The sequence below is a fragment of the Pleuronectes platessa genome, chromosome 14, assembly GCF_947347685.1.
Source record: "Pleuronectes platessa chromosome 14, fPlePla1.1, whole genome shotgun sequence".
Taxonomy (NCBI): Eukaryota; Metazoa; Chordata; class Actinopteri; order Pleuronectiformes; family Pleuronectidae; genus Pleuronectes; species Pleuronectes platessa.
In genome coordinates, this window is record NC_070639.1 from 11,886,328 (window position 1) to 11,911,585 (window position 25,258).

The following is a 25,258-nucleotide window of genomic DNA, read 5'->3' on the forward strand; positions in this document are numbered from 1 at the left end:
TACCATCTAAATAATACAACATTGTGTTTTGCAGGTAAGTTTACTTGAACCACTAAATGTATATCTGTATAATGTATGTATATATTAGCATTCAAAGAACAACTCAAATAATCAAGTTGACTCTGATCTACATGCTAATAGGGTCATTCAGTCCACATTTTAATGAATCACATTTTTTGTGACTTGCTGACATGTTTTAGCTAAAAAAAAAAACACAGCATACACAGTACAGTCTGCACTATGAGGGAGACAACCGCAGCTAATAGACAGACCACTGACGGAGAGTGAGAGCACACACATAAAAGCAGAAACTGGGAAAGCTGCCAGGGTCACACTCTGACCATATTCATTACCCTCCATCAACATTAGAAATCACCTTACCATTATTTTATCCATCACTAGTTCCCAGGCATGCCGTATATAGTGGTAGATTTAATGAGAAAGTCTGTACGGTATTGACTGCATAACACTGGCCTTTCACTGTAATTGTTTTAGGACTGATTTGTCCGGCTGAGAATTTGTTTTGGCAGCCAAGATCTGCAGGGGTCTGATGGTAAAACACCAGAGAGCAAACTTCAGCCAGAGATGAGCAATAGGCCATGATGCACTGCTAGCCATTACAACCACAATGCTTACTAAAGGCTAAAAAAGTAACCTTATCACTATGATAAATGCCCCCTCCTCATTTGGCCATAAGTGCATCCCCCTTTGCTCAAGTGTTGCTCGTGCTTTGCCCGCTCTGCTGTCACTAGTGCAACTCAGCCCATAGGGCTTGTGTTAGAAAGCGCCAGAGATCAATCTGTATCCCTGCTCTGAGGAGAGGAGAACTGGCCATCTCATTCATCGCTGTCAGGGCGAGGCGCAGTGGCACAGGGTGCGTGAGGAAAATGCAGGCTCGGGACCGGAGAGCACAGACACTCCCACTAGGCTCTGATCGGCCACCTAACCAGAGCAGAGTGCCGCTAACCACAAGAATAATGACACTGCCAAGGTGAAAAATGACATCACCTCTTAGCTTCACCTGGAGGATTGGGGAATAAATCTTGGTTGTCTGATATGATTTCAGGGGAACAGAGGGCTGTATGTGTCCTAAATCTTATGGATAGCTAGAGAGGACAATATCTGTGATTGTAGGGACATCTAGTATGGTGCGGTACAGCTGCCTGTGCAGACTCACGAACATGGTTGGGATTATTGCAAATTTAATGTGAGGGATTATTGTTCTCTGTTATGTCACATAGAAATTCTTGGGAATATACAGGGAAAAGTTCTTCTGAAAAATATGAATTTGACTTGTTTTTGAGCCAAGTAGAACGTGTCAGAGTACATTGTAACCACAGTAAAACTGTTGCATGTTATATCCCCTTTCTTTCTAATTGTTTCCTGTCTGTCTCAATACTGACTGTCAAATAAAGGTAAAATGCCAAAACACAAAAAGGGATATTGCATCTTTTAAGAAAATGCATCAAACCAACCAAAGCACAATACTGTTTCTATTCATCCAGGGAAATTAAAGAACACCAACTCGCTCAGTCTAGTACATGCAGCCTTTGACACATACGGCATCCTAACTAAAACACATGCTGCTGCTGGTATTCTGCAGTCTGAGGTGGATGGAATGGAAGGTGACCAGCTGAATCATCCCAACACTCTGTCTTCTCTATAATAGCATCCCTTTCCTCCTACCTGTCTCTCTCCCCTCTGCGCTGAGCAGAACTCCCTGCATTCATCAAAACCTTGAGCTGCTAGTGTCAGCAGCTCTCCATGTTACCATAGTGATGCTTTTCACAGATACCAGTAGGAAATAGAGAGGTGGCTGTGAACAACCTTGATGCTGAGCTACTGATGAAGGCATCTAATTAGCATCATTATCTAAATTTTACCCCAATATCAACAGGGTATGGGATGGGATAGAATATAGGATATGATAGTATAGTATAGGATAGGATGGTAGGACATTACAGGGCAGGAAAGGTTAGGGAAGGTTAGGAGTTATAGGGAAGGCCAGGACAGAATAGGATAGACTACGGTGGCCCCCCAAAAAAATCTATATCTACTGGTTAATACTCACGTGAGGACCTGATAGATATCCTCTGATCTCCCTTTACGTAATCTTAGGATCCACGCACCGGGATTGGCTTTCAGCTGGAAATAACCCTGTTGTGGTTTAAAAAAAGGGAGCGTCTCAAGTATCAATGGTAAGAATACAAGTCAATTGATTACCATGATATCATCAGTGCAAGGAAACTGTCTCGGTCACTCTAGTATGAAGAGAAAGACTGCTGACCAGGTTAGCCATGACAATAGTGTCATGCATGAGCGGGTCCCGATTCGTGCCGAGGGTAAACTGGAGTCCGCGGGGAGGCTGGCCAGTTGACAGGTCAAAGCAGTGGCCCTCCAGCAAAAGGTGCTCAAGTTCATACTCTGCCCTCACTATCCCATTAACCTGGAGCAAAGAAGAGATGACAAATCATGGGGCAGGGATTCATGGAAATATCTCAATCCTACCAAGAGGGTGAGATGGAGAAGATTGCTGGGGAGAAGCGATTATGGTGCGGGATACCTCCTGCAGGTGGATGTTATCCAAGTCATGGGGGCTGCGCACTGCCTCCACCATCCAGCTCTCTGGCGTGATCATATTGAGGGTGAGGAGTGGAGATTCTGGGAGCTCCATGAAGCGGGCCACTGGTCCTGGTGACACTGTGTCATTGGCCAAGAAAGCCACATCAGACTCCAAGACAAAGCGGTAAAAGCTGCAAAGACACATAAAAAGAAATGATCAATAGTTTAGGTAATTCACAATTAACTGGAAATTGACATAATATCCAACAACAGCGTAGCGAGCCTGAACATGGCGGATATGTTGCAGGACGTTTTGTCACCGGTTCGAAACAACAACTCCATCAAACAGATGCTCTGTGCTCCTCAGCAAGCACTAAAATGATGACATGTTGTGCAACACTCTCCTTTCTAGGACAGGAGAGATGTGCTCTATTGTGACAGTTGGGTATATACAATCTCTTCAAAGTGAGGGATCTAATACCATTACTGCCAGTGTTCCTGCTCAGCCAGCAGCAGAGAGATGTGCAACAGAATTGTTCTCTTTCCGTTTTATTACCTGGAGTTTTCACAGAGGCCAGCTTTGGGCTAATGTTTATGCTAATCGCTTTTACTCAGTGCGCCCTCTGACACGGAGGAGCCATAATGAGTGAAGATAACATGGAAGATGATAAACATTACCAATGCTAATCAGTTTTGTTTTTAATGCCTTCTCACCCTCAAATGTGCATCAATACATTCTCTGTTCACAGGAACATTTTCCTCAAAACTGAATTCCCTCCACAGCAGACATGTTTCTGGGGGCCAGAGCAGGGCACTTAAATAGTGTCTGATGACCCGTGGGGTGAGGGAGCTGCTACCATCGCACAGGAAAGCGGCGAGGGGGAGGGTGTAGTTAAGGTGGAGAAATACAATTCACTGCGAGAAGAAAAGTGAGAGCAAGGAGATGAGCAGCCCTGTGGCCTCACTTCAACTATGAGACGTATAACAGTTAACAAAATGAACCCACTGACTCAGAACAGGATTCATGTGCACCCGCTGACAGCCGTATCGCTAAGGGTGGGCTATAAGATTACCAAGGTTAAAATACGACTCTTAAAAAGGGACATGAAGCAGAAGCCACTTTGTCTTTGCAAAACTCGTCTTCCGTTTTAAACTAGACATCGTTATTCTCAGGATTTTAATGATGAAAGCCAAAAAACTGAATAAAGCTCCATTGTCTTAGTTTTGAGTTACAATGTTGAACTCCGCCATTGAGGTTATGTTTTCACCCGCATCTTGTTTGTTTGTAGGTTGATTTGTAGGTTTTTTTGTTAGCAAGTATAGAAGAAAACAACTGGACGGATGCTATAAACCTTAGTGGAAGGATGGAGAGTAGTTCAGTCAACAGCCCATTAAATTTTGGGGCATATTTTTCCACTTTCTTTAACATAGTCAGATTCTCCATTTCCAAGGGAATAATTCATGGATCTTGAAGAAAAGAAGTAGGCACATTTAGAGAACTGATATCTAAGGGTGTGAGGAATTGAGCAGCTTGATTTAATTAAAGCAGACTTTTGGGCCTTTTAATTTCCTCAAACAGAAATTTCATAGGGCTGACAAGGTGTTAGCATTTCTGTCTATTTCCTGTATTATCCTCAGGTTCTCAAGTTGTCAATGGCTGAAGACGAGTAAGGGGCTTCAGGAAATCGCCCAGCAACACAAGACATTTGATTAACAAAGGCAAATAACAGAGACGTGTCTGCACTGTGATATACTGGAATGGCTACTATTAGCAGCTTGATTGCAGACTTCCAGCTGAGTTATGTCTCATGTGAAAATATAATATAGCCATCTGCGTTAATTATATGCAATTATCCCTCAGGGGGACGGGAAGAATGATGGGTGGGTGGAGCATGCGAGTCATTTCTAGGGGGGAGGTTTATTTCCAGCTGATCTTTAACAGAGTTTAGTAAAGGTTATGATGTATATTGTTCATTCAAGGTGAGCATAAACTTCCTTGACATTTCCTGCCATCTCATGCTTAGACCATAAGATTTAAGCTTTTTCACTTTACTTGCACTACACATGACTCAACCTGTTGTTGGACAAATTAAAAGAGAAAACACCTCAAATTACATAATGACTAACATTTGTGAAGTGGAGTGCTTATAATGGACAATTTTAACCTTTTATTTGTTGTTGGTGTTTTTTTTTATGTGGTTGTTTTTACTGCATGACTTGAGCTGCAAAGGTGCAAGCTGTAAGCACTTTACAAGAGATGCGAGGGGAGGCCCAAAGCAATAAGGTGGCGTTATTAAGCAGATTGCATCTGTGCAGTATAATTTAACAAAGGGAAGGAGCGAGGCAGAGATGCTAAGTCTGCAGCGGACAGAGGATACACAAACAAGCCAAACAGGAACATTTAATTACTGTTGGAGCTCGAGCTTACCTCTTGAGGGGCATCTCGGACAACTTGGCCCTGCAATTCATAAACACCTGCATTCTCACATTGACCACTTGACTGAGCACCTGCAGGAGTGATAGAAGACGAGACCCGGCCAGAAATCAGGAGAAAAGCAGATAACAGACCAACAGATGAGAAACAAGCTTGTAGTTTCACTGGTCATTATTCTTATTATACTCAGTTTAACAGGGTTTTCAAATAGCCGAGCACAGACATTCTAACGTTACATCTTTTATGACATATCAGCAGTCAAAAAAATAATGAGCAAGTGGACACAGGCACAGTGAGCTGCCTCCCTCATGACCAGCTATGATGTTGATATGCCGGCATCAACTTTCTACTGTATGCAGCAGTAGCCTCCTGAAAAGCGTACACTGCAAACAACGGCTACTGAATGTGGCAGTCTCGCTGGCTGCTTTGTAAAGACGTGGTGAGTCATATTTTTATATCCTCCCCAAGTCGAATTCTCCAGCACAGCAAGCCTCAAGCAAGACAGCTGCAGACAGCAAGTGGGATTCAGTGAAACTAAGCCACTAAAGAAAAAAGCTTCAAAATGACCTTATCAGGTCAAATGAAAATTAAGCAGACTTGTTTTAGCACACAAAGCCCTACCTTCTACGAAGTCAAATAAAGTGCATAAAAAGGAATATGACCATAAAACTTTTGATGATGATAAACACATCTGAACTTTTTGCTTCTGTGTTCTCACTTGTAGTTATTTTAGGGAATCCTTGCTTTGTTAGGAATCGATGCAGAAAAGAAGAGAACCAAAAGGGAGAAGAATGCAGCTTACCATCAGCAGAGAGGACATCTTCTGTGCCTCTCTCGTGAGGGGGTCAACGATGGCCACCACATCGTAGAACACCTCGTTTTCCCGCGGTGAGAGACTGAGAATACTGAGGAGGAGGAAAAAGCACATCAAAGTGAATTCAGCAACAAAAGGTTGAACAACACTTATTCAGCAGAACTGGAAATCAAAAGATTTGCCTTTCTGGGCTGCTTGAAATGATGGTGTGGCGACTTTCAAATGTAATATAACAAAAGGGAATGAAACTGCAGAGCCAACAGGACAGTAAACAGGAGAAAAGAAAAACATTGCCCACCTGTGGCTGTCTTTGATAAAGTGAACATCCCTCCTGACCTCTCCTTTCGGGGCTGCACTTAGAAGGGCATCAACTTTCATGACTAAGTCGCTGGCGCTGAGGGAAAAGAGGTGTAGCAGGGTCACTCCATCATTTATTAATGGTACGTGTTAGCGGAGATGTCAAACACAGTTCATGTACTGTGATGTCCAGAGGTGTAAAAAGTACTGAAATATTGTACTCAAGTAAAAGTACCTTTACTTTGATGAAATTTTACTTAAGTACAAGTAAAAGTACCCATCCAAAAATCTACTCAAGTAAAAGTAAAAAGTAGTTCATTTAAAATGTACTTTAAGTAAAAGTTACTTAGTTACTTCCAACAACTTGATGGGGGCCGCTCCTATACAGTGCAAAAAGGACAAGGGGTCATAAATCCAATCCAAAAACAGTTATTTTTAAGTAAAGGAGAATCTTTACATATATAAGTGCAATGCGTTAAAAATGTCAAACACTAAACTTTAACATGTCAACACTGAAGTATTCACACCTTTCAATCAGCACTCTTTGCTAGAAGTCTCTTTGGCAGCACTAGAAGCTCTAAGTCTTCTTGGGTTAACCCTCAAGAAGTTTTGAAACACCTGAATTTGAGCAGGTTATCTCATTCTTCCTGAGAAATCATCTCCACATCTGTCAGAATGGATGGAGAGCATCTGTGAGCTGCCATAATTAGGTCTCTCCTGGTTGGGTCACACAAGGACAGTCAGAGACTTGTCCTGAAGCCACTCCAGTGTTGTTTGCTTGGGGCTATTGCTGAACTGAAAAGTGACCCTGCGTGTCAGTCTGACGTTGAGTGCTCTCTGGGGCAGGTTCTTATTCAAGGAATTCTCAGTATGTGAAGTACTTGGCTTCATTCATTCTCCCAACTCTCCCCTGTATCGCAGAGAAGCCCCCCCCCCCCCCCCCTCTGAAGCTCTGTTAAAGTTATTGTTTGGTTTTCATGTCACCCCCCTCCAAGGCCCTTCTTGCCCTTTTGCTCAGTTTGTCCACACGACTAATTCTTCAAAACTTCTTTTATTTGACAATTATTGAGGTCACTGAGCTACTGGAAAAACTCAAAACTTCAGAGATGGTTTTACACCCTCGCCCTGACCTGTATCTCAGAACAATTTGATCAGAGGTCTACAGAGTTCCTCTGAACTTCATGGCTTGGTTTTTGTTTTGACATGCAGTGTGGGACCTTACATACACTATTTTGTATTGTTTAAACTGCGTGATTGTTGTCACATCTCAAAGAAAATGAAAGATCATAATTTGAAGTGTCAGCGCAAACAGTCCAAATACTTTTATAAATGAGAGAATATTCTTTTTCAATATAAGCAAATATGCAAAACCTTCTAAAAGTAAATTTTTCACTTTGTTGTAGGATATATTCAGAGTAGACTAATGGGGAAAATGGCAATTAGATCAATTTACAAATTAAATTAAATTTACAATGAAGTGAAGTATGGAAGCAGTGACAGAGTGTGAAATTCTAAAACCACTTTAAGTAAGATGACCCCTTCATTTTTGGATCCTTTCAATTAAATGTAATAATAGAGAAATAGATAATAAGGACACAAAAAGGTCAAAAAATATATTTTTATGTTACATAACGAGTTTGAAACTAAACCCAAACTTACTGCTTTGGCTTCATCTGCATCTGTTTAACTTTGGCTTTGACTTTCTCTGCAGAACCACTCAGTGTGATCTTCTCCAGCAATTGGAAATCTTCCACAGTGAATTCCTCCTGCTCCTCAAACGGGCCAAGGATCTAACATGGAGACAATAAGTCGGTCAGAACAAAACTTTTCTTATCCCAGCATGTATTATTTACTTCTCACCCGGGGGCGTGTTAAATATAATGTGATCGTAACATAGTGTTTTATCCACTTAAAGTCATGGTATTCAGTGATGTGTTTGCCTCCTTTCTATTTTTGGAGTAGGGCTCTGCCACTGCAGCAGAGGAATGTGAAATGATATTAATTGTTACTGCCATCTCAGAGGCTGGCCTCTTCATCCATAACTGTCAGCATCGCTGCTGCTGCTGAGACAGTGCACACCTAAGGTCAGCAGATACAGAGACACTCACACAAACACGCACGCGTTGTGCTGTTGGTGCCACCTGTGACCTTTAAGAAACAGACATCATGCTGATTTGACAGTACTAAGGAAGTGCTCTGAAGTCACTGGAGGGAAAAACTTCCTAAGTGCAGCATCTTAAAGGATCCTGCTTCTCTGTAGCAAACAATAACAACAACATTTGACAGATTATTGGACTCGCTTACTATATAAATTTGTCTCTTCTAACACAGGTGAAGTCCACTGACCCTGCCGTTGCTTATCACTGCACGCTCTCCAGGCCTCAGTTTCAAGACCTCTCTACAGAACAGCTGCTGACTGAGGATGAAATCCACTTCCAGTGTGTTGAACTTTTTCTCGAAGGCATCTGCGTCCATGCCCTATAGCAGAAAAACAAAAGTTTGTTCAGGGTGTTAGATAAATCGATTGCTCTGTTAACACAAACGCTCGCCCAAAAAATTCTGATGTACTGAATGATCCAGTAGACTAGCTCTAGGACCTTTCTGCCTTTACAGTCTTTCCAAAACAAAATCTGAGTGATGTATTGGCATGAGGAATGATGTATGAGGCAAAAACAATTATTCACAATATCATCGATGCCTTTCATCAGTGTAATCACTGCAGTTTTCAAGCATAAAATATTTCAACCAGAGGAGCAAGCTGTCAGAAATGCACATGTGTGAAAATGAGATTAATCAATTTGTAATTAATACAACAAACCCTTAATTAAGCCTGTGCCATGTTTGTCTATAACAAATTAGGGGGTGGGAGTTTGGAGGTTTGCGGAGTCAAGTTATTAGTTTCTCTAACATTTCTCTCCTCGGGAGAACAGGTGAAACCAATAATGTCAGCACAATCCAGTCAGCAAGTCTGCCTGGCAGCCAATAATAAACTCATATCCCTCGACTCTGGGTCTCAACTCACACAGCCACATCCCCTCTCTCGTTCCACTGCTATTTCCAACCCATTGTCTCCTCATTGTTAAGGCTGGTATACCTGCAGGCCGGTTTGTTATGGATGGTCCCATATGTAACCTGTGTTATATGACCTATCCTGACGGGGGAGAAACAAGCTCTCCCGTCAGCTGATTAGTGCCTGCGAATTTGTTTTCTTATGTGCAACGCTGCGTGGGTGGATTCTGCACGCTGCAGCGCAGAGAACACGAGCGGTTGTAGACTGCTTACAGCAGCACAGTGATAGTCAGGCTTGGCCGAACACACGTCGCTCACACAATCACAAATAGTCCGCGGGAACTATTCATCAGGTCCTAGAGACCAGATTTCCCCCAGTGCCTTTTAACTTAAAGATTCAGTGTGGAGCCTGCTTTGTGTTGGTCCCTGTGACAGATCATGTGGAACCTTAAGTGAGTAGACTGCTTGCCTTGGTATCCACAGAGTGCGGAGCACCATGCATGAGAGGAACGAGAAGTTGGGCTCATCAATCACCATTTTCCTCGACTGTGCACTTAAATCAAGAAAGCAGGGTCAGACAAATCTCTGCAAGTGGTTATAGACAACCTTCATTTTCCTACTTTTTACCATTGTGCTCATTATCCCTTTCTCAAAGAGACACCTTTCAATCACGACGACCAAGCTAAATTCAAATAATCAGTCAAAAAACGATTTATATTACTTTTCTAAGCACTAACTCTCCCACTGTTGACCTGTGTAACTTTCAGGGTATGGATTATATTACACAGTACCACGAGACATTATAAATCTATCAGCTCTGGGAGCTTTAGCTACACTATTTATATTCATCCAGGTATGTCTTTAGCATCTCTACTGGTATTAGTCTATCGCATGAAGTGTTGCAAATCAATCAGCCAGACTGTTTAATGGCAGTTTTGAATTTATAAGATTATGCATAAAAAAGATGAAGTACTTTATTTGTCAGGGACTTCATACACTATTGATTCAGAGTTTTGGAAAGCCTCCTTTTTACTCCCAATTTGTACAAAAAGGTAATCAGTTCAGAGTCCAGTGAATGACCTTAAATGGTACAAAGTTAATAAACAAAATCATGCTAATTTTATAAGAGAATTATTAAATTGGTAAACTTGTTTCTTTCCTGCAACAATGGAATTAAATAGAAGTTAATACAAATAATTCCTGAAGTTGTCCAAACTTTTGTTAATTACTTTCAAAGCCCCTGTGTGTCTTCAGGCAGTGTTGGAACAAACTGTGTCATTACACCCTCGGATGCATTATTAGGACAACACTGCACTGCAGGAAGTGGTACTATATATAACTATCAGAATGGAAAGGAACCACCTAAGTTGAGAAAAAGTGACGAAAAGAAGACAGACTGGTTGGTCAGGGGTTCATCCTACAGCAGAATAACGATCCAAACCATTAGAAGAGAAGAACCAGACGGGGGCTTCAAATGATAGAGGAGCAGCAAAGGCTCCAGACTTAAATCCCACAGAGCTGGCTCAGCATAGACTGGAGGGATGGTGAAAGCAAAGCAAACTACAAGGGCAACACATTTGTGGGATCTTCTGCTATAGTGTTCGGAGGAACTTTTAAAAAAAATATGTAATTTCTAATGCAGAAACGAAAACAACATAATGACAGTGGTGGGCTGCTGAATTAACTGACTGAATTTAGACTAAATCTAGGATTTAAATTCCATGATTCATTTTTATCTTGATTATTTATTATTATGTTTTACTTTCACTGAGACTGTTAACTTCACAACATATGCATTGTGTATTTTTGTGATGGTGCATCACTTGCTGATTTGATATATTTTGTGATATATATTGATATATTTTGATATATTATCTCACAAACGCTATCCTTGCATTGATTCTATGCTTCCTAGTTTACTTTGATGGGCATGGATCTTCTGACAAATTCTTGTCATGTCAAAAGGAAGCAAGAAATGTGATTTTTGCCACTTCAGCTCAAATGCATTCAGCAGATAATACATTTTAATAAATAAGTATCGACTATCGGCATCACAAGATTTATATGTTTACTGCTAATCTAAACACACTTCAGCAGACAGGAGATATTCCCGACTTGTACAAATTTACTTTGTAAATATCATATAAAAATATCTTCAGCAAATAATTGCCAAGCTGTTTCTAAATCTCAGCTCTGCAGTAGCTTCAGGTGATGGCAAGAGATATAAAAGGGTCCCATTTATTATTAAAACATAAAAGAAATGCAAATGAAATGTTTGGAAACAGACGTGACCAAAAAAATAAAAAATACAGAGCAGCATTTCTTAATCCCTTCTTTACCTGCATCAGTAATTCCTTCATCTTGCTCCCCTGCTGGAGGAGCCGGCTGCTTTCCTCTTTCAGGAGCTTTTGCACAAACTCGACTGTAGCCTTATTCTTCTGGGTGAGGAAGGAGGCCCAGATAGCCCTGTACAGCACAGTGTTATCTTCAGTGGGCTTTCCGCTGGGGTTATCTATCACCCCCACTCGCACTCCACGGCTGGCCTTCTGCTTGCACACATACACACACACACACACAAACAGTGATATAATTCACACACATATATCACATGTCCTCATATTTCAAGAAAATGCAGGTTTGACTGAGGCAGAGAGGAAAGCGTGTTGAGTGCTTTGCAGTCATAGTTTCTCGAATTTCACTTAATATACCAAAAAATAAATGTTTTCCTCCATCGCAAACAGAAGATATTTGCTTTCTGTGTTACAACCAAGTAATCTGTATTAACAGACAATATTCACTTTGAAAGATATCTGTATGGATGATTTCTGAGAAAGCACAGAGGAAGAGAAAAATATCCTTTTCAGGGTAACTACACCAATCCTTCTAAATTTGTATGGCTTGTTATGTCATTACAAGAATACACAAGCTAAGTCATGAGAGGGCAGAATGGGGAGAAGTGGTGACAGTACTCACCACATGTTTCAGAGCATTGAGTAACAGCTTTCTTCCTGAGGCCGTGTCAAAATCTCCAGCTATCCACGTGGTCACAGTACTCATCCCATCCTCATCTAAGACAGTAGAGCAAAAACTCTTTAATACATCAATTACATAGAGTACAAATCACACTGCTTTTGAGATTTTAAGCTTTTTTAGAGATTTTATAATAGGATGCTTAAATAGGAATTTAAGCATCCTATTATAACCAGTGACTGGAAGATTATGGTTAAAAAAAGCTGCCACCCTGCAGATGGTTGAAGCTTCCTTGATATTAAGGTAAACTCAATACTGAATATATAATCGAAGCAAGAGTGGAGGGCAACTGTATTTTTGAGCTCCAATGTCAACTTTAATCCTCATGTAGATTTTGGAGAGTCCTCACCCTGGTTACACACTGACAATCAGATGAAAGTAGGAAGCAAAATGAGGCGCAGACGTTACAGTGAATGTTCAGTTTGAGTATAAGAGGTAAAAGAGAATGCGACATCTGGCAGAAAAGGGATGAGGATATTAGAGAAGAGCTGTGCCACCAGTCATTGTTATAATACCGTCTCTTAAACAGTCAGAATAGCTGCTGGCCAGTTAGCCCACAGAGGAGGGATGGCAATCAGCCACCTCAGCCTCAATGAGACACCTACACTCTGGGCCTGAGCTGTGAAATGCAGCTCTTATGGCCATTTTGACTGCTGGCTGAACGCCCGACCGCAGGCCCAGTAAATATCTTGTTGGAGGCCGAACCTGTCTGCCTTAACAAAGGTCAATTTCACACTTTAATAGATCAGTAAAGCAATGCAGGATTCATTTTCCTTTTTTTATTCATCCCAACAAGCAAATCACAATAGCTGTTCTACTTTAGAGGACAGGATGCAAATGCTTGACCGAGTTATTTATACTGTTGCAAGTCACGTGTAACTGGAAATGACACGGTGAGCATTCCTCTGTAATGGGGTTCATTGGAAAAGCAAGGCATGAAATTTCAGGTAATAGCTTACCGTTATTTCTAAAGTACTTCATTCTCTTAGCCACCACAGCTGTTTTGTCTCTGCCTTCCAGGAATGAAAACATAGTTGTGTCCTCCCAATCGTCCACAACTACATAGCAAAAGAGGAGAAGTTAAAAACGTGCAAGGCATACAGTAAAACCAAGCTAGATGGTGTACGACGACTACTGCAGGTCACCTGGCGTGGAAGTGAAGTCGAGGTACTTTCGGTCGGTGCCCAGAATGAGAGGGTTCATCCTCGGAACCACATTGGCCTGCTCCATTAGATGGTCCACCACATCTGAGCCCTCAGATAACTGACCCTGTAGGCGAGGGAGAAAAGGGACAATGCTTAGGACATCAATCCACCAGGATGAATTTGATATTGTGAATGCCTTATATCTAAACAGTTAACATTGTAAACGTATCTATGAAAACAATAATGTGGAGGGATATTTGAGTGCTTACTGTCCTGCTATCTTGCAAATCTAGCAGAAAGAAAAGTTGGCTATTGATCAATTACTTATTATGCTTTAAATTATTTACCACATTACCACACACGGTATCAGCTGAGCCTATATCCTATACTCGGCTGCTGCAATGAACCAGAGATCATTAAAATTTCATCAAAATCTAGATTTGATACTTCACAGAACACAGCCATATAATATACTGCATATGCTTCTTTATTTATCAAAGAGCGTCAATGGTAACTACTTTCTAATCCACTGAACAGGAACCCCCGGCTAGTATGTGAAATATTTCTTGTTTGCATGCTATAAGAACAAACAAACTGGAAGAGTTCTTAAGTTTGTTTACCTAGACTCATGCATGTGTATTATAAACATGTTGCTTCATTGTACAAAAACAAACTCTGGAAGGGAGAAGATGAGTGTCTCCCTAAGCATAAAGGTGTGTCGTACCATAAAGGCAGCTCTCTGGAAAGCGGTGGTCGTGTCCATTATGTGCTGCAGGAGGATAGTCTCCAGCTCATCTGGGTCCATCTCATCAGAGCTCAGAGGGACTCCGTTAAATAAAGCCAGAGGTAGAGCACCCAGGCCGCTCTTTTTGTAGAAGAGGGCACCCTCCTGAAGCAAACAAAACATGGAATCACACATTAAGTCCCAATCATCAATTCCAATGAAAACAAAGACAAAAGAATGAACAATTTAAATAACTTACGTTTCTTTTGTAATCATACTCAGATTCTAAACCTAGAATCTTCTCAGCATTGGCGCTAGGAAATTTCCTCTTCATGTAGGAAGAGATAGTCTCAACAGATAGCGACTTCCCAACATCTACTTGGTTGTACATCTGCAAGAGATCGGAGAGTGGAATGAGATTTAACCATTTATAAGTTCTGTTCCAAGAGCTGATTCCAGGAGAAAAATCCCACTGACTCATGTAGTCCAATAATAGGATGACACAGGGTACAATTTAACAACTGACTTCTGAGGCACAAGGACATATGAGCGAACATGGGGTCATCATGCTTTCAAACATGTTCTGCAATGCTAATCTTATCTGGACATTGAGTAGAGGAGATGTATGTTGTTTCGATTAAATGTCATCACGTCACTGGAGTGTAACTGGAAAAATTCAAGCATTCAAGAGTAAAGAAGAAGGGTCAACGCAGCAGCCTTTTTCATCAATTCCTGACTCCTACATGCTCTACCCCCCCCCCACCGGAACCAAACAAGTATTCCACACAAACAGTCTCCTGTCTGTGTGAAAGGGCAACGCCGGTCGATATCTGGACCTGATTCTCAAGAGTTAAAATGAGAAAACAGCTTTCGTTATTCTTCAATAACTGCTCGCTAAAAAAACAGATTTATATATGTGATTTACTTACAGAGACCATGGACATCAGAGCCTGGGATAAATCATACTCGTCTGCAATGTAATTCAGCAGTCGGTAGAATCCAACCCCTGCATCTGAGAAGCCATCAATCTCGTCCTTGGTGTTGACAACAAACACAAATCCAATTCTGTAAGAAAGGGGGACAAAAACAAGTATTCAATTTGCAGGTGAAATGAGAATCACTACCTGGTAAAGATATAAATACAGAGAGTTGATCACATAAACAGCTGTGGAGGTGTGAGAAATAACAGCACCGACCTCAGGGGGATCTTATGCTTGTAGAAAAGCTCGGCTAGTTTCACCAGTTCGACACTTTCTTCTTGCACGGGATCCAGGAACAGCACCTAACAACAAAGATATAATCAGAGAGACGACAGAACAGTACACCCCGTCTGAGACAGCCTTGATAATCAAACCCAATCTGAAGCATTCAAAATGTACTCTGTATGCTCATTTATGTCATGTATGAGATGTTATGATGGTAAATTAACCAAAACCTGACAAAAGGTATCTAATAGAGTCAGACATATCTAAAGAGTTTCAAAGTGCTCTGCTGATTCAACATAACAACTCCACTACAATGAGCACCGTCCTTAATTCCTATATCTCCTGCTGTCAACTCACCAGGTTGAAGAAATTGCGTCGGATCTGCCGGATCACGCCAGGAAAGGTGGCTCTGAGCAGTTCCTGTATACCTGTTGGCCAGCTCCGGTACATTGGGTCATTCTCTATGTCATTTATCCACTGGAAAGTAAAGAAAAACTATATTAGTCAACAGCTCTACGATGAATTGACATTTTTGCCATTTGAAATGTTAAGAAAGAAGAAAATCAATATGTGGTGGTACACGTTGATATTGTGGTGGGCCACCACAAATAAATCAATGTATGGGAAACACTGAGAAGAATAAAAATATATTTGGTTCATGATGAAACTGAGGTCAGTTGAGTAGCAAGTCTTTATAGGTTATAGGTGCAGTAGTTAGCGCTGTCGCCTCAGAGAAAGAAGGTTTCCAGTTCGAAACCCAGCTTGACTGGAGCCTTAGGTTGATTTGAGACATCTAGATTGACCGAAGGTGTGAAATGTGAGATTGAATGGTATGTCCCTCTGCCTAGGTGATATGCTGGAGGCCTGTTCAGGGTGTACACCTCTCAAGCATCAAAGGATAAGCGGTATAGATGATGGATGGCAGAAAGTAGAAGGTGTATGGAATTAACTTACATATATTTTCAGTAGACATCAGTATGATGTTGTATCACTGTACAATTGTATGGAAAGAGATATATTGCAAGCTGTAGTGTATACATTTAACATTTTCACTTGTTATAAAGCTATTATACATTGTCTTCTCTCTCCTTCATTGTCTCTCTCTCTCTCAAGACACTTGAATTTTACATATTATAAATAGTACATCGTCTCTGGAGGGAGAGATGAAAGTTGAAATTAGATGAATTTTAAAATGGCCAAAGGCTAAAATGAAAACTTGCCAGTTTTTAATCTGATTGCTTAACTTCCAAGTTAATAACTGGTGTTTCTGGTAGGCTCGAGACGGTGGCAATAGCCTGATGACTGATTCACTAATTCACGTCCTGGTGCAAGTACACAATGAAGAAAAAAATCTTCAGTATTGATCTGGGCCAGATGAATAATTCTTCTGGACATAACTCACCATTATGGCTGGATGTCTGATATCTAAGGCGTAGTTGTCATCCACAGCATTCACAGGTAACTTCAAAAGCTTGCCCTGATGTTCCCCCTTTATGCCAAGGTTATGAAGCCCCTCCAAGACCCTGGCCTCTCCTCTGAGGATGTCCAAAATGCTGTAAAATTAAGACCACAGGTTATTTCCTAAACAAATATAAGCCGTGCGGCAGTGGCTTTGAAATGCAGCCACCTCTGATCTTGCTGTAAAGGGATTACTGAGGTGATGAAGGTCTGAGGGTTTTTTTGGGGGGGGGGGGGGCTGGGAGGCAGACCCCTCCTGCTGGCCCCTCCTGCTGGGTTTCTACCTGAAAGGGTTGTGGACGTCCAGATCAATGTGCAGTCCATTGATGAAGAGCTCCCCATCTCCCGGGTGAACACCAACGGTCTCACTGAGATGCTGAAAGAACAAACTCAAAGTGTTAATCGAATGCCAAAGCCCTTTTATGTCTGATCTCTCTACAAGAAAGAATTTGCACGGAGACTGCAGCAGGAAGCATAAAACACAAAGTGTGGAGAATAAGAGAAAAGCCAGAATAAAATGTTGCGTTTGATGTTGTTAGTGGATTTATTTCAGATATAGCTTAGAAACCCGTTCTCTAATACGAAACTCGTGCAGTGGTTAAGGGATGATATCAAAGAAAACCTCCAGCACTTTCATGTGGGAATGCTGCTTATGATATCTTACCTTTTGGTTGTCCTCAATTTCTTTTCTCATTTCCTGCTTTACAGCCACTCTTGTCAGTGATCTGTGGGAACAGTAAAACATGTCCAGTCACCATCAGCTTTTACCATATCCCCAGCCGGCTGTAAAATGCCAGTTTTAATCTCCAAAAACCTGTGGGCTTCAAGATGGTACATTTGCAGTCAATTCCCTGTATACACACAACTCTTACTCAGCGCTTTCTGGTGTTATTACAAGCTGCCTGAGCCAAAATAAGCGGGCATCAAAAACGGCTGATTAGATCTGGGCAATAGAAGTATTTATTGTGGAAGTAATAGGTGTCACAGGGAAAGTTATAATGCTCAAACACATGGGTTTTTAAAAAGCATATTTCCTGTGCAATTAAATAATAGCATTTGCTGGGGATGGTTCACACATTTAAACACAGAGTAGGGCTGAAAAAAATATGGATTTACTTACCTTGCTTTGCTTGGAAAATTCTGACTGAGGTCTCGCAGGAGCTTCAAAGCATCATGCTTTGGCACAGACATGATTCTGTCAGCTGCTTGGAAACTTAGATCTGTAGAGATCATGAAACAGAATCAAAGGTACATATATGTGAATACACATATATAAATATTGTTCACTCAACCTGAATCTACATAGGCAACAAAGGGAGCTATAAATGAGATGCCACAATAGGGTGATAATATAATAACCATGTATATTGATGAACAGTTTTTCTTACAATCACTGATTATATGAAATATATAATTGATACCTTGCATCTCCCACACTTTGAGAGGGGCCATGTCATTGGTGCTCTCCAGAAGATGTTTGCGAAGCTCAACGAGTTCTTCCTGCAGTTCTGGATGAGATTTCCTTAGAGGAGGTTAAATAAGAGATTACATTTCGATTATAAGTCAAATTGTTTCATAATAAAGTCTCACGGAGGACAGGATGCACTGCAGGAAAACCAGGTATACAAGAAATTAGCCTGTTATGGTTAAGCTACTTACTTTAATGATCCAAAAAAGAATCCTTGTACATCGTTTTCATCCTCCTCTGTATTTAAAGAGGTCTTTGGATCTATAAAGCAAAAGATGTGTGTTTCATTTCTTTGGACACAGTGAGGTCCAGCACACGTTCGATTAGTCAACTACTGACCTTTTACTTTGGTGTCATCCACAGCTTTGTATTCTGTGCTTTTGATAGCCAGCTCAACACTGTAGCCTGATAAAAGCATCTTTTGAGGTTTAGGATCCTGCAGCAGTGAGAAGCACAGTGATTGATTAAATACAAACAAAGCAGAGGTTTATTTACATGTACAGATGTCAATTACAAACAATTATCAACTGAGATCCACCCAAGAGGAGACATTTTCAGTCAATATCTATATATACTACATGGCCAAAATTATAGGTCACTAATTAGGGGGTTCAACTGTTTCAGCCACACCCATTGCTAACAAGGTTTAACTCATGAAAACTGACATTTTCATTGACCATGTGAATTTCAATGAGTCTAAAATTTTGACACATAAATTCAACCTACAAGTTTTTACAAATCTCGATCACCACGAAACCTTCTAACATAACATTGTATGTGTTGGAATGTGGTTTCATGAAAGCTGCTTTTCAGGCAGACTAACTCTATCAAAGAGGGTAACCTTCTGATGGGTCGTACATGACCTGGTCAGAGGTTCCAAAAACCCTGATCTATAAAAAGATCAAACCATGGAGGTCTAAATTTAAATATTAAATATTAATATTACTTATATTAGGCTTTACTTCTCAGAGGGATTCAAATATTCATCAGGTCATATCAATAAATAGCTTATCCACTGAAACGTCTGTCAGTGTAATCTTTGGGACACCATTTCAAAATGGCTGTAATACCATTGCTACTCACCGCTACAAAATGCCGCAGCACATACATGAGTGTGCCCTCTTGGGCTTTCTCGGAGAGTGCATTATGAAAAGACATGAATTTCTTGGTTCCAATCTCAGCATAGAGGATCACAACTGGCACATCTGTTTTATTGAGTCCGGGATATGTGTGATCACTCTTGTACAAAAATGGCTTTGGCCTGAATACATTTAGAAATGGAAAAATATCAACACAGGTTAATTACAGTCAGTGAAATACGATTCATAACAAGTTCATTATGCAAGTTAAATGTTAAGATGTGTACAAAGCAAGACTTTATATGTTACCTGCCTGCAGCTGCCTTCAGGAGCTTCTTGATATCCTTGGTGCTGCAGCTAAGTTGTCCATGAATGGAGACAAAGGCAGGACAAGCCTCAGGTGGAGGTTCATCGCTGGCTATCTGTTCAGGGCAGGAGGGAGAGAAATTTGTTTTCTAACACACTGCCTACACACATGATGCTTATGCTGCCAGGACCTGGTGGTTTTGTTCTCATAAAGGGCTACACAAATTAAAATGCATGCGACCACAGAGATGAGATTCAGTTTGCATAAAAGACAAATGCATCATGGCAAGTCTTTAATTATAAAAGTCCAGCACTGCCACCCTCCCACTCTTTAACATGGGCCAAAGTTAATCAGTTAAATCCGAAACCTGATTGATTTATTCTCAGTACTCTCCAGCAATCATCACACCGATTTACATTGTGTGGCACAAAACTTAATTTCACCCGCAAAAAGGCCATAACTCACTCAAATATTTAACACATTTTGAAATGAGGGAAATTCATCATCGCAGTGCATCACTGTCACAAAAATGAGGTTTCTCCTTATCACCGCTGAAACCGACACAATCAAAAGACTCAGAAGTTGTGGACAGGAAGCACATAAATTATATGAAGCAACTAAACATAAAGTCAAATTTAGTCAAGAGCAAAAACATCGCATGTCAAATAAAAAGCTTAAATTCATTTTTAAAGGTTTCTCAGCATGTACTTGTATGTATTACCATTCTGAAATTATGCCTTTAACAGTAATATAAAATATACAGTAAAGATAAATGTCTCAGCACAATATATTAATGTACAGCAAATCAGGAAGTATTACAAAAATCAAGAAGGTAAGTAACTTCCACAACCATGCTTTTCCTAACAACACAGATTTTTACGTCTCATATTTGTCCTCTGTGGGAAACAGTGGGCCCCTGAGGTTATGGATTGAAAATAAGCATTGATTCTCTGTCCTCCTCTCCCGGCCTTAAAACCATCCTGCATTTTTAAGACCACTCTCTCCCTGGTATGAGCAGGATGTCGTCCTCTCCTATATTTACAGGGTCCATATTCTAGAATTGTGGTACCTAAAACTGCAGTATGAAGGATTTTGAGAAACCTGTAAGCTACATATGACAACTTGAAATAAGAAAAACTAAAAAGGCTGAAAGTCACATTCATTCGTTTTAAATAATGAGCATGTAAATGAAGGCATCTGAGAGTAATCCAAAGGGAACCATGGATGACTCTGCCTGTCACTGAATAAATTATAGATAATTATCATTACACATTCCGAAAGAAACCCGGAGACAAGAGCATTGTTGTGAGAAAATAAGTTATTGATGCGCCGCATTCAACACAGTGGTCCGACTATAATTATCGTCACTAACGGCTGTGCCCCAAAGTGGTCGAGAGAAAACCTAAAGTAAGGCCTGCGGAGCAACCTGGCTTGAGACAATATAATCATCCAAAACAAGAGATGGAGAATTGCTCGTCTCCTGTATTATGAAGCTGCTTGTAAGAAGAATTTGATCATAACATACCTGCTGGGATGCATGAACAGCTGGTGAGTGAGACCGTAGAGCCACGGCAAATTTAAGAAGATTCACTTGAAGGTCCGTGAGGAACTGGCCAGCCTTCTTTATGACCAAGTTATAGTAGGAGCGCACAGACTCTGCAAGGCACATCAACATTTGTAATAGTGAGGCTTTTTAGAAGAGAAGAACACCACTTGTGGTGCAAAATTATATATAATTTGTTAGCATACTTCTGAAGTCTTGGTTTCAGAAAACATACCTCCTTGCTTGTAGACGGTGAGTTCTTTCACAGTGTCGACAAACTGCCAGAATTTGTCATTCCCGTCTTCTGCAATAAATTCGCTGCAATTGAGAAAATGATGTGTTAGTCAGCATAACAAAGTAACTGACAGCCCGAACACATAATCATATTCGATTTTCTAGCAATTATTCTGCCCATCTTGTCTCCAGTGTTGTCGGCTCCATAGGGTCTATGTGAAGTACCACACTGACCTTACAACAGGGTTTCTGAAGGTTTCATCAAGAATAATTTAAGACTTTTTTTAAGACCATAATGAATGAAATTGAGGATGTGGGCCAAGTACAACAAGTTGGAAGGGAGATCAGAATCCCGTAATTACTTACAATTGCCCTTAATTGAAGTTATGCTGAAGTAGCCTACTAGAGAATAACCCTTAAAACGTCCACACTATCTCACACACTACAGACAGAGACAACAGGCATCCATCTATCCCACAGTCAAGCTGACTGTACCCGAGACAGATGCTGACCAAGGTGGTGGTAAATTATCAGTTCCATGTTAATCTTATTTGTAGTTGTATGATAATATCTGTTCCATTGAGAAAGAACAATAACTAAATGGAAACATTTCTTGTAAAAACAAAACTCGCTCTAAAGCACAACAGAAGAAATGGTAAATGAACTTTAACATTATTTTTACCTGAATGTATTGAAGACCTAGTAAAAAATATTTAATAATAATACAACTTTATCTACACTGCACTTTTCAAAAACAAGTTTATAAAGTGCTGCATCAACATAGAAACAGACACAATTACATAAACAAAGACACAAGAAATCTAGGTGAAATAAATTTAAACATATTTATGTACATTTTTAAAACCCGGCATAAACCCTGTGCATATCATATGTTGATGAGTTGAATTGTATAATACTAGAAACACGGATTAGTAAATTATGATATAATAACTTTTAACTGAAACAGCAGCACCTCTATCCAGAAACAATACCGTTATTTCTCTGGATATTCCCCATCCAATTACTAAGATCTAATGTTTCCATCGGAGCTAAATTGAACACGGGCCCCCACTCAGCCCTGTTCAGTGCGGATGTGTTTGAAGCGGGTCCAGGGGACGGGGATGTTACCTTGTCTCCAGGAGGAAAGGTGTCATGGTCCATTTGGCTCTCAGGCTGGCAGTGACTCCTTTGGGTGCCCCGGTGACATGATGTATGTTCAGCAGCAGCAGTGACAGCACAATAACAGTCCTCATGATGTCCGGGGCGACGTGTCATGAGCCTGCGGAGAGAAGCGGCACACTGTGGGGGTCAGCACGGTTCGTCTGAGCCCTTTGAGAGCCAATGCCACGTAGTTACTGGGACTTATTGTCAGAAAAACACAACACTGCTGCACAACGTCGCACGGGTCAAAACGTGTGTAAAGAAAACAACGTACAACTATTTAGAAACCTCATAAATTCAACGATGCAGAGGAAGCTGCGCGAGGAAAACACGTCGAGGTGACGAAACAGACGCGATTAACGTTGAGTAGCGTTCAGATCAAAGTTAACTTTATCCGTGAATCAAAACAATACGACAAGCTAGCGGGATTTAACCCGACCGAATACCGCTTGTGTTAAATAACAGTGTGAGTAGTAGCACATAGAAAGTTTCCAAGAATATCCCTCACCACAAATTGATGCTAGGCGCTTCCATACAAAGCAAAAGCTCCAGGTAGGTATTTTGGGAGAGCTAACGGGCTAACCGGTGCAGCTAGCAAGCTGCCAGGGTATCAGGGTGGCTGAGGCTGGCCATTATTCACATCTGAAAAAGCTCACGGTAATAAACAACGCATTATGTGTAATTGTTTTCATGCACAATTTTCAACATAACTTTTACGTTCAGAGTTACTATAAACGTGTGTCAAATTAAATAAAGCATGATGCTACAGTGGTATTTTAATCAGGCAAAGCGGCAGACAGCTAAAGAGACAGACGCTGAAGCTGTGGTGCCCTATGGTAGTGACTGTCTCAAAGAATGAAATGTTTAGTTGCTCAACTTTTTTAACAAACTGCAAATTAGTATTAACACAATTTTAGTCTTCACACATAATTTATCTGTAATATGGATCACATTATATTTAAAATAAAATCAGTGTCATTACTAATGGTTTTGGTTGTATTGGTTAATTCAGAATCCCTTCAAAAATTTGTTGTGCCACTAAAACACAAAAATAGTTAGATTTTTTCTTTTTTTGTTGGTTTCCACTAGTCGTCCTTATATAGTTAGGGATTGTTATTCCAGACAATTTTTTTTATCTCATGTGCATTAAAGTATGAGCCTCAGTAACAGACTGGTCAGCTATTGTGGGTGATATACAGGGTTTTCAGCATACATTTTATCAGGCGCCTTTTAATTCTGATTTATTTCAGGGGAAAAAGTGTATTATTTGTACTAAAATGAGAATGAATGTGTAGATTAGTTTTGCTGTGATGAATTTGTGCTGAGATTTCATACGTAGTCCCGTCTTTGATCATTGATGATGAATTTCGCATCCATGGATCTATAACGAAGTGGTTGAACCTCTGCTTTCATCATTTAATCTTTCTGATCTCAAACATTTCACCTTAAAGACTTCCAGTAGGCCTGTTTTGAATATTATGAAAGATTTAATATTAATGTTGTTGAATGGAGCTACTCACTCCACTAGCTTGTGAAAGTTTTGCCAGATTTTTACTCCACTCTTTGCTTGTTCTCAGGTATCATGTAGTCACAGATAAGGTAACATGAGTTTTACTATGAGCTAATGTCAAGACGTAGACCATTACGTCTGCATATGAGTTTTAAGAGTTTTATAAGACACTACATTTATTCTACATCTGCCATGGAGGGGGGATTCTTTTCATCAACGATGGGGAATTTTTTCCTTATTCCAACGTGAGAGTCAAGGATAAGGGAAGTCATGTGCTTTTGACTTGGAAACGTTCCTTATAGTAAATTGTATGATTTGTGATATTGGGCTTGACTTTCATAAAGTTGTTGAATTTATGCGAAACAATTTTGAAAAGCATTATCTAAATCAACTATTGCAGAAGATGCAGGAATAACAACTCTATTTTTTATAACTACCTGGCAATCGTAGCAAATATTCACTTCTTTGTGACTGCAAGCAACTGTCTTTAAAGCTTTTCTGTTAAAAGAAAAATGACAGTTTCAATAACTAAATAATCCTTGATGACATTCTCAGGTTATTTTTCTGCATAGTTCCTCCCATCTGCAGATGGCATTTCTGTGGCTTAAGCTGTTCTTCCCCCAGTGAACTAACACTCCTGCATAAAATGGGTGGGCTGTCCATTTAATCCCAATTTTGGCATAATTTCACAGGTTTGAGGTTCTGCTACCTTTCCACATTTCATGTTTTGGCAGTTGGCCACTGGTGACATTTTAAATACTAATGAACTCATAGCACATGCAGCATTTGCCGTAGTGCTTAATTAAATCCAAGATTAGGAGACTTAATGAAAGAAGAATACTAATTAGGATACTAAATTACACATAATTCAAATAAAAAACATTTGGATTGATGGATGGATAGATGATAGGTAGGTAGATAGATAGATAGATAGATAGATAGATAGATAGATAGATAGATAGATAGATAGATAGATTATTCTTTTATTGTGACTTCATGCTGCAGAAGTAGCGGCTGATTCACTTTTAATTGCTTTTCTTAACACTACTGCTTTTTCAGCAGATACTGGACATTATTGGACTATTAAATAAGTCTGTACTCTTAAAACTGGCAGCCGTGCCGGCTGTAATCAGTGGGCAGTGCTTTCTCTTTAATCACCAGAGGTCACACTCGAACGAATGCGCCTCAACGGGAAAAAAAAGAAAAGTTGCGGCCGGATTTAGTATTTATAAGTGCTTAAATCTCTGTGTTGTCTCAGTTCAGTGTCACTTGCTGGCT

General features: G+C 40.3%; 1 protein-coding gene across 1 annotated transcript in view; it reads right to left on the reverse strand.

Moving 5' to 3' along the window:
- Window positions 1–23,083, reverse strand: part of uggt2 (UDP-glucose glycoprotein glucosyltransferase 2) — a 38,650-nt gene extending 15,567 nt beyond the window's left edge. The window contains exons 1-30 of the mRNA XM_053439379.1: window positions 22,979–23,083; window positions 22,438–22,588; window positions 21,311–21,393; window positions 21,058–21,188; window positions 19,535–19,647; window positions 19,230–19,407; window positions 18,486–18,582; window positions 18,338–18,407; window positions 18,100–18,200; window positions 17,799–17,898; window positions 17,343–17,403; window positions 16,963–17,054; window positions 16,623–16,773; window positions 15,578–15,697; window positions 15,212–15,297; window positions 14,945–15,080; window positions 14,275–14,406; window positions 14,016–14,180; window positions 13,292–13,415; window positions 13,106–13,204; window positions 12,090–12,184; window positions 11,456–11,662; window positions 8,454–8,585; window positions 7,767–7,897; window positions 6,109–6,204; window positions 5,799–5,901; window positions 4,991–5,070; window positions 2,564–2,753; window positions 2,288–2,446; window positions 2,072–2,157 (exon numbers count right to left, since the gene is read on the reverse strand). Coding sequence (XP_053295354.1) covers window positions 2,072–2,157; window positions 2,288–2,446; window positions 2,564–2,753; window positions 4,991–5,070; window positions 5,799–5,901; window positions 6,109–6,204; window positions 7,767–7,897; window positions 8,454–8,585; window positions 11,456–11,662; window positions 12,090–12,184; window positions 13,106–13,204; window positions 13,292–13,415; window positions 14,016–14,180; window positions 14,275–14,406; window positions 14,945–15,080; window positions 15,212–15,297; window positions 15,578–15,697; window positions 16,623–16,773; window positions 16,963–17,054; window positions 17,343–17,403; window positions 17,799–17,898; window positions 18,100–18,200; window positions 18,338–18,407; window positions 18,486–18,582; window positions 19,230–19,407; window positions 19,535–19,647; window positions 21,058–21,188; window positions 21,311–21,393; window positions 22,438–22,562 — 3,443 coding nt within the window. The 5' untranslated portion in view covers window positions 22,563–22,588; window positions 22,979–23,083. The remainder of the gene's footprint in view (window positions 1–2,071; window positions 2,158–2,287; window positions 2,447–2,563; window positions 2,754–4,990; window positions 5,071–5,798; window positions 5,902–6,108; window positions 6,205–7,766; window positions 7,898–8,453; window positions 8,586–11,455; window positions 11,663–12,089; window positions 12,185–13,105; window positions 13,205–13,291; window positions 13,416–14,015; window positions 14,181–14,274; window positions 14,407–14,944; window positions 15,081–15,211; window positions 15,298–15,577; window positions 15,698–16,622; window positions 16,774–16,962; window positions 17,055–17,342; window positions 17,404–17,798; window positions 17,899–18,099; window positions 18,201–18,337; window positions 18,408–18,485; window positions 18,583–19,229; window positions 19,408–19,534; window positions 19,648–21,057; window positions 21,189–21,310; window positions 21,394–22,437; window positions 22,589–22,978) is intronic.
- Window positions 23,084–25,258: the final 2,175 nt, after the last annotated feature.